General features: G+C 33.0%; 1 protein-coding gene across 50 annotated transcripts in view; it reads left to right on the top strand.

Moving 5' to 3' along the window:
• Nucleotides 1-14,749, top strand: part of HDAC9 (histone deacetylase 9) — a 921,222-nt gene that overhangs the window by 508,950 nt on the left and 397,523 nt on the right. For all 50 annotated transcript variants that reach the window (XR_012432611.1, XM_045387612.3, XM_065542223.1 and 47 more), the window contains one exon: nt 2,256-2,377. Coding sequence is in view for 47 of the 50 variants with exons in the window: in XM_045387612.3 (XP_045243547.1) it covers nt 2,256-2,377 (122 nt within the window). In the remaining 3 variants the exon portion in view is untranslated. The remainder of the gene's footprint in view (nt 1-2,255; nt 2,378-14,749) is intronic.

Below are 14,749 nucleotides of genomic sequence, written 5' to 3'. Positions count from 1 at the left end.
TTTGGCTGTTTTCATTCCCGGGGTAAAGAACACAGGTTCTGTATTTAGCTGACCTGGGCACAAATCCTTAGCCTGCCATTTCTCAACTGTCTGGCTGTGGGCAAGTTCCTTGAATTCTCAAAGGATCAGTTTCCTCCTCCATAAAAAGAGAAAAATAATAGTGCATGCCCTATAGGGTTGCTGGGACAGTCCTATGAAATAATGTGGTAAAGTACATAACAGAGAGAAGTGCTAAATAAATGGTGGCATTTATCAACTTGAAGGCAAGGAAGTACATACGTTCTTTGATGAATGAATAACTGACAAATATGAGGTGGGCATAGACATTTGTACTTTGCATTTTTCCATTCTCAGCTGGTGCATCTGATATCTATATAGTAATTTCAAAAGATTTGGCAGATTGTGATTTTATTACACTTGACTTGGTGTAAGATGGAGGTCAGCTATTTTTAAAAGTTTAGTAGAATTTTGTCTCAAATGAAAAAAAAGGAAGGAAGAAAGGAAGATAAGGGAGGATAGGGAAGGGAAGAAGGAAGGTTGCTAAATAAATAACTCTAAGTCTTCAGTGAATAGTTTACACCTGCCTACCTCACCTCATTTCTTCCCAGACAGCAAAATAATAGCTTGGCTTCTGACACACAACCCGACAACATAATACATTGTGGTATTATGGTTTTTATGGAACCATATTTCCGTAAGTCCAATACACAAATATTTCAATAAAATATGGAGGATGTGGTGATTTTAAAACTCAGGGCAAAGAACTGATAGGCAAATTATATATGGATAATAGACTAATAGATAATAGTTTCATTTCTTTCTTAAAATTGTTTACCAAATGACATAGAATTTTACACTTACATATTTTTCAATCCCTCACACCATTAAAGATAGAAATAGTACTTGATTACTCTGTTATATTAATACTGTAAGCATCCTGGGAGTTCTATTTAAAGAGTTAATGTACTTATAAGCCTATTTTATAGGTATCTGCCGTTCTCTACATCTCCAAACAGGTAACAGACAGATACCATAATGTTTTATAAATACTTTTGAATGATTTTCATAATTTCCATCATGTATATCAGTTGACATGAAAAACAAATCTCTGAAGAACAGTTTCAGATATTCAATCAATATCACAAATTATTTAAAAAGAAACATGATTTTGTTACCTAAAACTACACACATAATTTATAGCTAAATCATAATTCAAAATTAAAGTCTGTTCTAAGAAAAGATAGTAGCATTTTTAAATGAGGAACAGCTACATGCAAAGAATTTGTTGGTTAAGTTCATTAGCTGTTCTCTTAGGTAATATTAAGCATAGCTCTCACACGTTACTTGGCAATATTTACCTCGTTTTTATGGAATTGAGCTTCAGTAGAGTCCAACTTCAGATAACCACAAATGATTAATTTATAGAATCTGAGTTTAATACCTTTTTTGCCAGTTATAGCTAGATGAAATATCCTTAAACCAATAAAGTCTCTAAAATGTATGCTTTAAACAAATAATAATGGTAGAACAATCATTGTGATGGTGGCACTATGTTCTGTTCATTGTTTTTGTTACGTATATAATTATAGATATTTATATCTACTATATAGTCAATGTTCAGTCCTATAAACTATTCTCCAGCAGCACAATTGCATTTCTTAGATTGTATTCACCCAGGAAAAAGAAAACATTTTTAAAAATCGGTTTCATATTAAAGAATATGATTCCCATTCTTTACTACTGAAACTGACACGAAAGTCAGGAGATGGGAGTCCACTGGCAAAATCCTGTCTTTTCAATAAAAAAGGCTACTCTCATGTACTCACATGTACTATCTAGCAATTTTTTAAAATGAAGTCCTTGCATATGTTTACTTTTACCTTGATTGTTTTGTACTATTGACTAAAAAGGATTGAGATGATTACTTTTCCCCTAAGATGGCTCTTAAGAGAGCATAAGCAACAATCTCAAATTGTCAAAAGCTCAGACTCTTGATAAATTACTGTAGCGAAGCAAACTTTTCTATGTGATTGTATGACCAAGCACATGGTGGACATCCTTAGGAACCCTGCATCATTCAATAGCATACTGCTACAGTGAACTTGGTTACATGAGGCTGTGGTTTGTATACACTAAGGAGAAAGAGCATAAACATAACTCATGAGGCACGTGTATAGCATGCACAGCTGATTATTGCTGACCGACATGCAGTAAAAACTACTGAGTAAATAGTGAAACTTCCTTCTCTTTTCTAGGGCTGCCCACCACACATCATTGGATCAAAGCTCTCCACCCCTTAGTGGAACGTCTCCATCCTACAAGTATACATTACCAGGAGCACAAGATGCAAAGGATGATTTCCCCCTTCGAAAAACTGGTAAGTTGGTTTAACAAGAACTCTGTTTGCTCTTCTGTAACACACCTGTAAGTTACATTTTGCCACACCTCTAGAAGAAAGTCAAAGGATTTGAATCATAGATAATATACCTCCCCACTCCTGTCCCCAGCATCAGCAAACATGCTCATAAGCACGTGCACATGCACACACATACCCTACTTATTTCTGTATCAGTTGATTCACAACATAATCAAAATACCTCTTTTTCAATTTAAAAGTTCATCGTATTTTAATTTTAGCCAAATTATTTTCTTATTAGGAATAAATAAAAATAAAAATTTGATATCTCAGAAAACCTAACACTTCTCTATTAGATAGGGCCTCTGTAATATCTTTCATTGACCTGTTTTTCTGCCGTACCTCAACCATTTACCACAAAAATTAGAACAATAAAGTTTAATTTTTCTGACAAATATTTTACAAACCTTAAATTTTCATTGTTTTCATGGTGAAAGCAGTGAAGGCCAAAGCTACCTTCTGAGTAAGTGACGTGCCTTATATCTCGTGGATTATAATAGAACTCAGAGTGAAATTATAGTTGATAATCTCATGTAGTTATGTTAACATTTATATAGGGGAAATAGCACAATGAAGCTTTTATGTAGAATTTAGTAAACAGTTCTGTGGCTCTAAGGATTGTGTTTGTTGTTCCGTCTTCGTCTCCTTTCTGAGCATTCTGATATATATATATTTAATGTCTTATATGCGCTTACTGCTATAATAAATGTTTAAACTTTAACTAGATACATGTATAAATAGCATTTGTGTACATTCTATTCTAAATCTCATGTTGTTTGCCAAATATAGTTATTTAGAGACAGTAGTAAATTTAAAAATGTTTGTCTCCACACCTGATCTTAAAAGATATTCATATAAGATAGCTTGGTCTATTGTATTTGACTCAGATCTACTTGAAGAAGTATAGATTTATTTATTTTATATAAGTGCAGAGTGAAAATGATTTCAAATAATTACATTCATTTTCCCAAGCAATTTTGAGTAATTAAAATGAATATAGATTGTAAAAACACATGCCGAAGCTATTTTCTGTCATATCATTTACCTGTAGCATAATGAAGATTTAAAAATAAAATCAATTATGAATTAGAATTTATTATTGGCCATCTAGCATATATTGTAGGCACTAGGAAATGATCTTTAACTATTGCAGAACAACCTGTGGCTTTTTAATTTAAATAACCCAAAGATTTTTGCATTTCTACTAAAAGATGGTAAGTATTATAAAATACTTCAGTAGAAGGCTATTCAAAGACAAAGATAATTGAGTTTTATGTATTGCATCAGAATTTCACACTATTATCTATAAATCAGAGTGTCTTATAAATAAACTTTTCTAGGATAAAAGCAAGAAAGCAAAAAGTGAACCTCTATGTTATTTCTAAAACATGAGTATAGTTTATGAAAAGTGATCCATAAAGGACATGAGTTTTAGAATGTGGGGACTTTGATCTGCAGGCTTGACATTTATTTGTGAGTAGCATGAGTAGGAGCTATTTACTAAGATTATGTAGATACTACCCCAGGTCTTAGGGAAGTGACTGACATTCAAGAGTCCAAGGAGTTACTAAAAGGAAAGAAAAATATGGATTCCCTTTATGGCAGGAGGTTACTGATGAGTGATACAGTTACATTCACAGAGAAAGACTTCTATCCTGCTGAGCGCAGAGCCTTTGAATATATCCTTACCACTGGGAGATTGAAAACTGACTGCAGAACTGATACTGACTTTGAAAAGAAGTGGCATTTGGGAACATTAAGCACCCAGAGAGAAAATCTGATATTTTTAATACTTAAGGAGAAGTACTAAAAACTCATACTTTGTGTCCCACTGTTGCCATGCAAACAGCTTAAGGTTTTTCCTCTGTGAAGAATAAATAACAAGCTGTTAATTTATTCTCATAGATTTTCCCAATCCACAACACAATTTAAAAAGAAATCCTTCTCAACAGCGTGAGACTCCGTCTCAAAAAAAAAAAAAAAAAAAAAGAAATCCTTCTCATGATATATATGTTACAAACCCTATTTAAATTTGCACAAATATGCAAGACATTTTCTGTGCCTTATTATGTGCTATATAATAATAGTGAAAAATCCCTGGTCTTTTCTAGAGGTGTTTTTTCTGTATTTGATCAGTATTTCATGTTTCTTCCTTTTATGTTGAAAATCTGATATTTATGAAGTATCTGGCTGTTGATCTATAAAACTAAACATTTTCAAGCATTGTAGCAATGAAGTTCTTGAACAGCCATTAATACTTTAATATCTCTATAGGGGTTTCAAAATATTCCTTAATTCAATTCCAATTGCCTGTTTAAGAAAAGTAAGATATAATTAAATACAGATGTTTTCTACACTCTATCTAAAATACTTAGAGATGCCCTTCATTAATTACAAAATAGGTGGAACACTTTCAGCTTTTATAAATATAATCCATTTTGTGTATTTCCAATTCCATTGTGAGAAAATTTAGACATATAGTTGCACTAAAAGAAGAACACTGAAATGTTGTCAAATAATAATTTTGACTTCAATGTTTATTGTATTTCAGTGACTCAAAAGTCTTTACAATCTAAGTGAACAATAAAATTTTACCATAATAAAACATATGTGATGACTGGGGAAACTGTTTAAGATAGTTTGTGTAAAGCTACATCATACTAAATGAAATCTAGAATAGTGTCATTGATCATAGAGTATAAACACCAGCACAGCTACTGTAGAGTGATGCTTTGTTATTAGAGCCAGATTCTAAACCTCTCTTGTCTGCTTGGATTTCACTGAACTCAATCTTAGAGTTAAAAGAAGTTGTTAAATGAGTGTATTCTATCGTTTGATCTATGTATGATACTATTTTAGTTTCTTTTTAAATCTACATCAACAATATGTATTAGCAAGCAAGATTTACAAGAGTAAAACTGGAATCAGAGTTAGAAAAGTCCTAATGGTCTTACATTGATTGAGGTAGCCCTAGGATGTCCCTTAAGCAGGGAACACAATTTGACACCTCTCTTGACCTTTTAGGACCTTCCCCAGACAGTGATAAGCCAGGAACAGTTAACTACAGAAACCTCATTTGCCTGCAGAAATCTGACCTTTGTCACGCAAAGTAGACCTTTACTTCCTTCCCCTTAGGAGAATCATAGTTGCTCCTAGAATTTGGGCATTTTAGAAACATGGAATTATATTAAGAGTTGGCTCTAACCATGCCCATTCCAATTCACTTTTCTTTAAAATGTAAGAATGGAGTGTCTTCTCCTCCGGCCCCTGGTTTTGAAGTGGAAAATAACATAATTGTTTTTAATTTTTATATGCATTGCCCACACTTAAAATAGTACTTCCTTCTAGAATTATACATTGTAATTCATTTTGTTCTATAACACAAGGATATGTTGATATGAAAATGTGGAATATTTTACTAAACTTATACTTCGGCTGAAAATGGTATCATTGCTGTAGTAGATGACTTTATTGTTTTTATATAGTAAACTGCTGAACTGATGATAAACTATCAAGTAGGGAAAGGAAGTTTTGGAAATAGTACATATTTCCTGGCAGTTTGGAAATGGTATATATTTCTCACAGAGATTCTACATATGTGGTGATTTTGAACTGACCTTCAAAACCATTTGATTGGATTCTGTTCCAGTGAGTGTGTGCGTATGTTTCATAAAATATCGTGATAAAAATTTCTAGAAGTTTTATGCTCCATTATATTATTGAGGTTTTACCCAATGAACTTTGCCTTTCTTTGAATATTACAGTCTTTCCATTTAATACTTCTGAACAAAGTGAGTTGGCTGGCTAGATTAACCTCTTAAAGTGCACAAGCCATATAAAGCTTGGCTTGGGCTAATAAGAGACTTTTCCAGCCCCACTGAAATATTTATTTTAATGGTCAGCAACACTAGAATAAGACTCAAAGATGGAAAGAGTCCAAACATAAGTGAAGGTTTTGGAAGGCCAGTATCATTTTCCACACTGAGGAAATTGGAAAGAAGGCAGAGATGAGATATGTAGCTTTGTAAATTACCTTTTGGTATAGCAGTCAGCAGTTATGTTCTAGTACCTTGATGACCTCTTCAAATCATTATAATAAAAATTAACACAATAATTATTTTTAATGGTTTAGAATATCTCTTCCTCTCTCTCCCCCTCATTCTGTGTCTTTCAGAATACACTTGTGCATGTGTGCATTGTATACATGAACATTATACACATTTCTGCAAAGATATCATTAAGATGGCTTAGGCTTATAATGATATTTGCTCAAAATCTTATTCAAGATTGACAAACACTGGAGCATTTTTATATATCTTAGTACTCTATCTTGGTTACGTTGTTTTGACTAAACTTGTTTAAAATTATTGAAATAAACTTCTTTTAATGAATCTTAAACTCATTTTCTCAGAATTGAGAAGTAATATGGCCATTGTAATTCAGGCTTTGAAGCTACACATACCACTTGAAAATTTGGGTCCTCAATCTTGAGAAGTTAATTTAACCTCTCTAGGCCACGATTCCCTCATCTGTCAATTGAGGATAATAATCGCACTTGATTTGCACAGTTATTTTTAGAATTCAATTAAATAATGCATGTAAAGCACTTAGGATCATACCTAGGATTTAAGGAGTGCTTACTCTTGACTGTATGTTTGTAGTTGATAAGGAAATTTTATTTATTTCTATTATACCAAAACTAAATCTCTTTTTTGTAGAAGGTCTTTTTAATGTCTTACATTCTTCCACCTTTATTAATAAAACAACTAAGCTAAGAAAAAAGTGAGCAATATTTTCTTTTTAAGCTATGGGCAACTCGCAAGGCTATTGTCAAAATGAGGATAAAGTTATTTGCTAATTTTGCATATTCTCTGGCATTTCAGAGCTCACTATGGTATCCAAAGAAGCAGCAGGCTGCATGCCTATAGTCCTAGTGACTCAGGAGTCTGAGGAGGGAGGATTGCTTGGCCCAGGAATTTGAGCCCAACCTGGGCAACATAGGGAGACCCTGTCTCTTAAAAAATAAAATAAAAAAGGGAACAGCAGGCTTGTTTTTGTTGTTCATTGTAGGAGGAAGTCTGATTGATGTTCTGTACTCACTAGGGCCAGAGTTTTAATTTCTGCTATTAATTTCATTTTAAAATTAGCAGACTTTAGTTTTAAGAAAAGTTTTATATTTACAGAAAAATCAAACAGATATTGTTGAGTTCCCCTATTGTTGCCTCCTCCTAACCCCTAGGTTTCTGCTTTTTAAATATCTTGCATCAGTGTGGTACATTTGTTGCAATTAAAGAACAACTATTGATAGATTATTGTTAATGCAGTCCATAGTTTATATTAAGGTTTACTCCGTGTTGTAAGATTCTATGAGATTTAACAAATGCATCATATCATGTCATATATTCACCATTACAGAACAATATAGAATAGTTTTACCACCCTAAAAATCTCCTGTGTCCCACCTATTCATCCTTCCCCCACCCAACCTTTGGTAACCGCTAATTTTTTTATTGTCTCTGTAGTTTAGCCTTCTGCAGAATGTCATAAAGCTACAATATGTGGCCTTTTCAAACTGGCTTCTTTTATTTGGCAATATGCATTTAAGATTCTTCCATGTATTTTGGTAGCTTGAAGCTTTTTTTGTTACTGAATAATATTCCATTGTATGGCTGAACCACTGTTTATCCATTTACCTCTTGAAGGACATTTTTGTTGCTTCCACATTTTGGGGATTATGAATAAGATGCTATAAACGTTCATATGCAGTCTTTGTATGGACATGTTTTCAACTCAATGGGATAAATACCTAGGACTGCATTAACTGGATTATATGGTAAGACTTGATGTTAAAAAAAGAACAACAAACAACAAAAAACTGTCAAACTGTCTTCCAAAGTGGCTGTACCATTTTGCATGCCCACCAGCAATACAACAGAGTTCCTGTTGCTCTACGTACTTGTTAGCACTTTGTATTTTCAGTTTTTTTTCCAGTTTTAGTCATTCTAATAGGTATGTAGTAGTTTCTCATCGCAGTTTTAATTTGTAATTCCGTAATGAGAAGTGGTGCTGAGCATCTTTTCATATGTCATTTGCTATCTCTATATCATCTTTGGTGATGTCTTTTTAGATATTTTACATTTTTTAAATTGTGTTGTTTTCTTATTGAGATTTAATAATTATTTGTGTATTTTGGGCACAAATTCTTTATTTGCTATTTGTCTTACAAATATTTTTCCTCAATCGGTAGTTTATCTTTTAATTCTTGTATCATTGTCTTTCACAGAACAGAAGATTCTAATTTTATTAAACATCAGTATTTCCTTTCACAGACCATGCTTTTAGTTTTATATCCAAACATTTGTTGCCAAACCCAGGGTTAACTAGATTTTTTCCTATGTTTTCTTCTAGAAGTTTTACAGTATTTCATTTAGATCTATAATTTATTTTGAGTTACTTTCAATGAAAAGGATAAGGTCCTTGTCTAGATTCATTGTTTTGCATATCGATATCCAATTTTGCTGACAACATTTGTTGAAGAGACTATCATCCTTTCTCCAAAGAATTGTCTTAGCTCCTTTGTCAAAGATCAGTTGACTATATTTGTATAGGTTTATTTCTGTACTCTCTATTCTATTTCACTTGTCTACTTGTCTATTCTTTTGCCAATACCACACTGTCCTGATTACTGTAACTTCATAGTAATTCTACAAGTATGGTACTTTAAGTCCTCTTAACTCTTCTTCCATATTGTGTGGGCTATCCTGAGTCTTTTCCCTCTGGGTATAAGCTTTAGAATCTGTTTGTTGATAACCATGAAATAACTTACTGGAATTTTGTTTTGTTTTGTTTGGAGAAAGGGTCTCATTCTGTCTCCCAGGCTGCAGTGCAGTTGTGCAGTCTCCTGGGCTCAAGTGATCTCCCCTCCTCAGCCTCCTGAGTAGCTTGGGAGCATAGGCACATACCAACATGCCTGGCTAATTTTTGTATTTTTTGTAGAGATAGGGTTTTGCTATGTTGACCAAGTTACTTACTGGGATTTTAACTGGGATTATGCTGCATCTAAAGATCAAGTTGAGAATAGTCATCTGAACAATACTGAGTTTCTCTATCCATGAATATGAATAATTCTTTTATTTAGATTTTCTTTGATTTCTTTCATCAAAGTTTTCTAGTTTTTCTCATTTACATCCTCTACATAATTTATTAGATTTATACTTTCCTAATTTTTTTGGTATTAATGTAAATGTTACTGTGTTTTAAATTTCAAATTCAAATGGTTTGTTGCTGGCATGTAGGAAAGCAGTTGACTTTTGTATATTAACTTTCTATCTTGCAAATTTATGTAACAGCTTATTCATTGCCGGAGCTTTTTGTTGTTATTGATTCTTCGGGATTTTCTACATAGACGATGTGATTTGTGGACAAAAACTTTACTTTATTTCTTCATTCCCAATCTGTATGCCTTTTTTATTTTTCTTTTTTATGTCTTATTGCACTAGCTAGGACATTCAAAATGATGTTGAGATGTCGAGTAGGAGAAGTAAAAGGGGACATCCTTACCTTGTTCCCAATGTCAGGGGAAAACATTTTGTTTCTCACCATCAAGTGGGATATTAGCTGTAGATTTTGTGTTTGTGTTGCCAAATTCAAGAGTTCCCTCTATTCCTAATTTTCTGAGAGTCCTTACAAATTATGTTGGGTTTTGTCAAGTCCCTTTTCTGTATCAACTGATATAATCATGATTTTTTAAAAAGCCATTTGATGTAATGGTTTACATTAGCCAATTTTCAAATAGTGAACCAGCCTCATATACCAGAAAATCCTACTAGCTTGTGTTGTACAATACTTTTTGTACATCATTGGATTTGATTTGCTAGTATTTTGTGGAAGATTTTTAAATATATATTCAGGAGAGATAATTGATTGATGCCTATCTATTCCTATATAATGTCTATATCTGATTTTGGCAGTATGGTAATGCTGTCCTCATAGAATGAGTTAGAAAGTAGTCCTATTTTCTGGAAGAGATTAGAGTATTGATACCATTTACACTTTAAGTATTTGGTAAAATTTACTAGTGAAACCATTTGGACCTGGCGCTTTATTTTTTGGAAGGTTATTAATTATTGATTCATTCTCTTCCATTAGATATAGGCCTATTTAGATTATCTCTTTCTCCACATGTCAGTTTTAGTAATTTGTGTTTTTCAAATAATTCATTCATTTGAGTTTTCAAACTTGTTAGTAGAGAGTTATTCATAATATTGCTTTATTATCCTTTTAACATCCACAGCATCAATAGCTATGATATGACCCCTCTTTTATTTCTGATATTAGTTACTGGTTTCTTCTCTCTTACGTCTTTTTTCCTGACAGTCTCACTGTAGTTTCATCAGTTGATCTTTGAAAGGACCAGTTCTTTGTTTTGTTGAGTTTTCTCTATTGATTTCGTGGTTATAATCATTTTGATTTTCCTGTTAATTTTTACTTTTTTTTCTGCCTACTTTAAGCTTAGATTGTTATTTTTCCTCTATTTTTTTAAAGTGGAAGCTCAGATTATTCAATTTTTGTCTTTTCTTCTAATATATACACAATGCTATAAATTTGCCTCTAGGCACGGCCTTTACAGCATCCCATAAATTTTGATATGTTGTATTTTCATTTTCATTTAGTTGAAAATATTTTGAAATTTATCCTGAGAGTTCTTCTTTAAGTCATGTTTTATTTAGAGTTATATTATTTAATCTCTAATTACTTGAGTATTTGCTAGCTGTCTTTCTGTTATTTATTTTAAGCTTTCTGTTATTGATTTGTATTGTGGCCTGAGTATGTACTGCATACACATTCTGTTCCTTTAGATTTGTTGAAGTACATCTTATGCCTCAGAATATATTCTGTTTTGGTTAGATGTACTAAAGTCTCCAACCATAATAGGTTTGTCTGTTTGTCCTTCCAGTTCTGACAGGTTTTGCTTATGTATTTTGATGTGACATTATTAGGAGCATACATATTAAGGATTGTTATATCTTCTTGGAGAACTGACTGTTTTAACAATATGTAACAAACACCTCTTTTATCTTCAGTAATCTTCTTTGCTTTGAAATATGCTCTGTCTGAAATTAATATAGCTTTTCCAACATCCTTCTGTTTAGTGTGAACATGTTATATCTTTCTCCATTGCTTACTTTTGATGTGTGACTTTTATTTAAAGAGGGTTTCTTTTAAGCAATATGTAGTTAGGTCCTGTTTTTTAAATTTACCGACAGCCTCTCTTCGTGTATTGAGGCAATTCACATTTTAAATGATTATTAATATAGTTAGATTAATACCTACAATGTTTGTAACTGGTTTTTTTTCATTATATTTACTTGTTTTTTTAAAAATGTTCACTTCTTTCTCTGACTCCTCTGGTGCTGAGAACTTTATATAATTCAATGCTCTCTACTCTCTAAACATATCAATTGTACCTCTTTTAAAAATATGTTTCAGTGGTTTCTCTGGAGTTTGATAAATACATTTATAGTGAATGCATGTCCACTTTCAAATAACAGTATACCACTTTACAGGTGATGCAGGTACCTTATAAAAGTGTATTTCTAATCTCTCCCTTTTATTCTTTATATTGCTGTTATTTATTTCTGTTTTCCAAAAGCTACAATTATCCAGTATTTTGTTCCTATTATTATTGTGCACAGTTAACTATTAGATCAATTGATAATGAAGATAAAAGATTTTCTTTTACTTTCATATGTTCCTTCCTTTATATAGATCTGACTTTCTGACCTATATCCTTTTCCTCTTCACTGAAAAACTTTTAACATTTCTTGTATGGCAGGCCTACAGGCAATAAATGTCCTTAGTTTTTATTTGTCCAAGAAAGTGCTTTATTTCTCCTTCTTGTCTGGGATAATTTGTGTTCTTTTTTAAAATTTTTTTGGCAACATTTTGTACTTCCCTATACTTTCTTTTGTATTCTACAGCTTATGACAGGACATCTGATCTAATTCTTATCCTTGCTCTATAGATAAAGTGTTTTCTTTTTTTCTATGGTTTCTTTGAAGATCTCTTTATCTTTTATCTTCTACAATTTGAATATGATATGCCGAGATGTTGAGTTTTTGGTATTTATATTGCTTCATATTCTCTGAGATTCCTGTATGTATGGATTGGTGTCTGGATTAATTTTGGATAATTCCCAGCCATTATTATGTCAAATATTTATTCTTTCTTTCTTGTTATTTTGCTATTCCCATTAGGAATATGTTATAGCTTTTGCAATTTTCTTAGAGTTTTGGGGAATTCTGTTCCATTTAAAATTTTTTTTTCCTTTCTTTCTAGGAAGTTTCTATTGACATATCTTCAAAGTTATTGATTCCTTCCTTAGCTGTGTCCAGTCTACTGATGAGCTCATTAAGACTTTTTAAAAAATTATTTCTACTACTGTGCTTTTGATCTCCAGCATTCTCTTTTCAATCTTTCCTAGTTTCCATCTCTCTGTTTACATTATCCATCCGTTGTTGCCAGTTGCCAACTTTCCATTAGAACCCTTAACATATTACTCTTAGTTCTTTTAAGTTCCCTTTCTGTTAATTCCAAAATCTGTGTCATAACTGAGTGTGGTCTGATGTTTGCTTTGTCTCTTCAGATTGTTTTTCTTGCCTTTTAGGATGCTTTATAATTTTTTGTTAAAAGCTTGACGTGATGTATTGGACAATATAAATTGAGTAATTTTGGTGTGAGGTTTTATGTTAATCTGGCTGGAGCTGGGCTTTGTTTAATATCTGTTGTAGTGATAAATGTGAGAGTCTTCAGTTTCCTCTAGTTTCCTTTGATTTTTTTCATTCTCCCATTGCTTTGGGATTTCCCTAAGAGCTCCTTCTTAAATAGAATTTGTGTCCTGCAGCTCCCTCAGTTTTAATTCACTATTATAATAGCAGAACCTGGTTGATGTGGTGGTAAGGTATTGGACAGGAGAAATGTTCTATAACCTTATGACTAAATTTGATTTTTTTAAGTAGGCCTGAGTTTGTGTGCTGTGATCCCTTGAACTACTTCTTAGGCTGTTTCCTCCCCTTAAGTAAGATAGGAAAGCTAGAGGAGGCTGAGATTTACTAGTTGCCTTTTCCCTTGGGTCAGATAAGGCTCTGTGAAATATTTTCCCTTGGAGAGCAGGCTTTCGTTTGTGAAGAATCCTTTGTGTGTATTTCAAAATTGTTACTTTTTCATTAGACAAGTATTACAAAATGGTTACTTTTCTTCCCTCTCCCACTCCTACTCCCTACCTTCACTTAAACAGAAAGGGAGTTTTTCTCATATATTCACTGAGAGAAACTGGTTGGGTTCCTGGAAGTAAAACCCATGAAAATGTAGTATTCTTCTGAGATGGGGCCCCTGGATTTTTTTTTTTTTAACAGAATTTTGCTCTGTCACCCAGGCTGGAGTGCAGTGGCATGATCTCAGCTCACTGCAAGCTCCACCTCCCGGGTTCATGCTATTCTCCTGCCTCAGCCTCCCGAGTAGCTGGGACTACAGGCACGCGCCACCACTCCTGGCTAATTTTTTTGTATTTTTAGTAGAGATGGGATTTCACCACGTTAGCCAGGATGGTTTCCATCTCCTGACCTCGTGATCCACCCATCTCGGCCTCCCAAAGTGCTAGGATTACAGGAGTGAGCCACTGCACCCAGCTGCCCCTGGAGTTTTTAACTCTCAAGCTGGTTCACATTCAGCCTCCAGCAATTCATGCCTTCAACAACTCATTAAAGTTACCATTTAAATATTTATTTGTTACTGACTCCAGTGGCTTTTGCTCCCTGTAAGCTGAGCTCAGCTGTGATTTTCTGTATTTTCCTGTTTCTCCAGATTTTAGCATGCAAGTTGCCCTGAAACCTTAATTCTCTGATAGATCTAAGAAAATAATCTTAAATTTTATTTTGTTCAGCTTTTTACTTGTGAGGTTGGGAGTGAAGATTCCCCAGTTCTTCACATGTTGAAAATGAAACCAGAAGACTACCGCTTACTTTTAAATCTGTAAAGGATAAAAAATACTTTTAAAAACTCAACTTTTTCATTTTTTGAGGTGACAGATTCATATTTGAGCAATATTATTCTTACAAATTAATGATTATATATTTTTTGAAGATTAACATCAGTGCCCAGCTTGCTCATGATTAACAAGTCCATGTGCTAAAAACTGAGAGAGAGAAAATTAGGTTGAAATTATTTTATTTTAAGTCACATTTTGTAAGCAAGACTTGGGAATTATGAGGACTTTTTGTCGATTTTTGTGTTACTGTTTTCATAACATTAAACCATGTAGTAAGGTATGAAAAT

Source organism: Macaca fascicularis, chromosome 3 (assembly GCF_037993035.2).
Source record: "Macaca fascicularis isolate 582-1 chromosome 3, T2T-MFA8v1.1".
NCBI classification, from domain to species: domain Eukaryota; kingdom Metazoa; phylum Chordata; class Mammalia; order Primates; family Cercopithecidae; genus Macaca; species Macaca fascicularis.
This window is presented reverse-complemented; position numbering and strand designations above follow the sequence as displayed.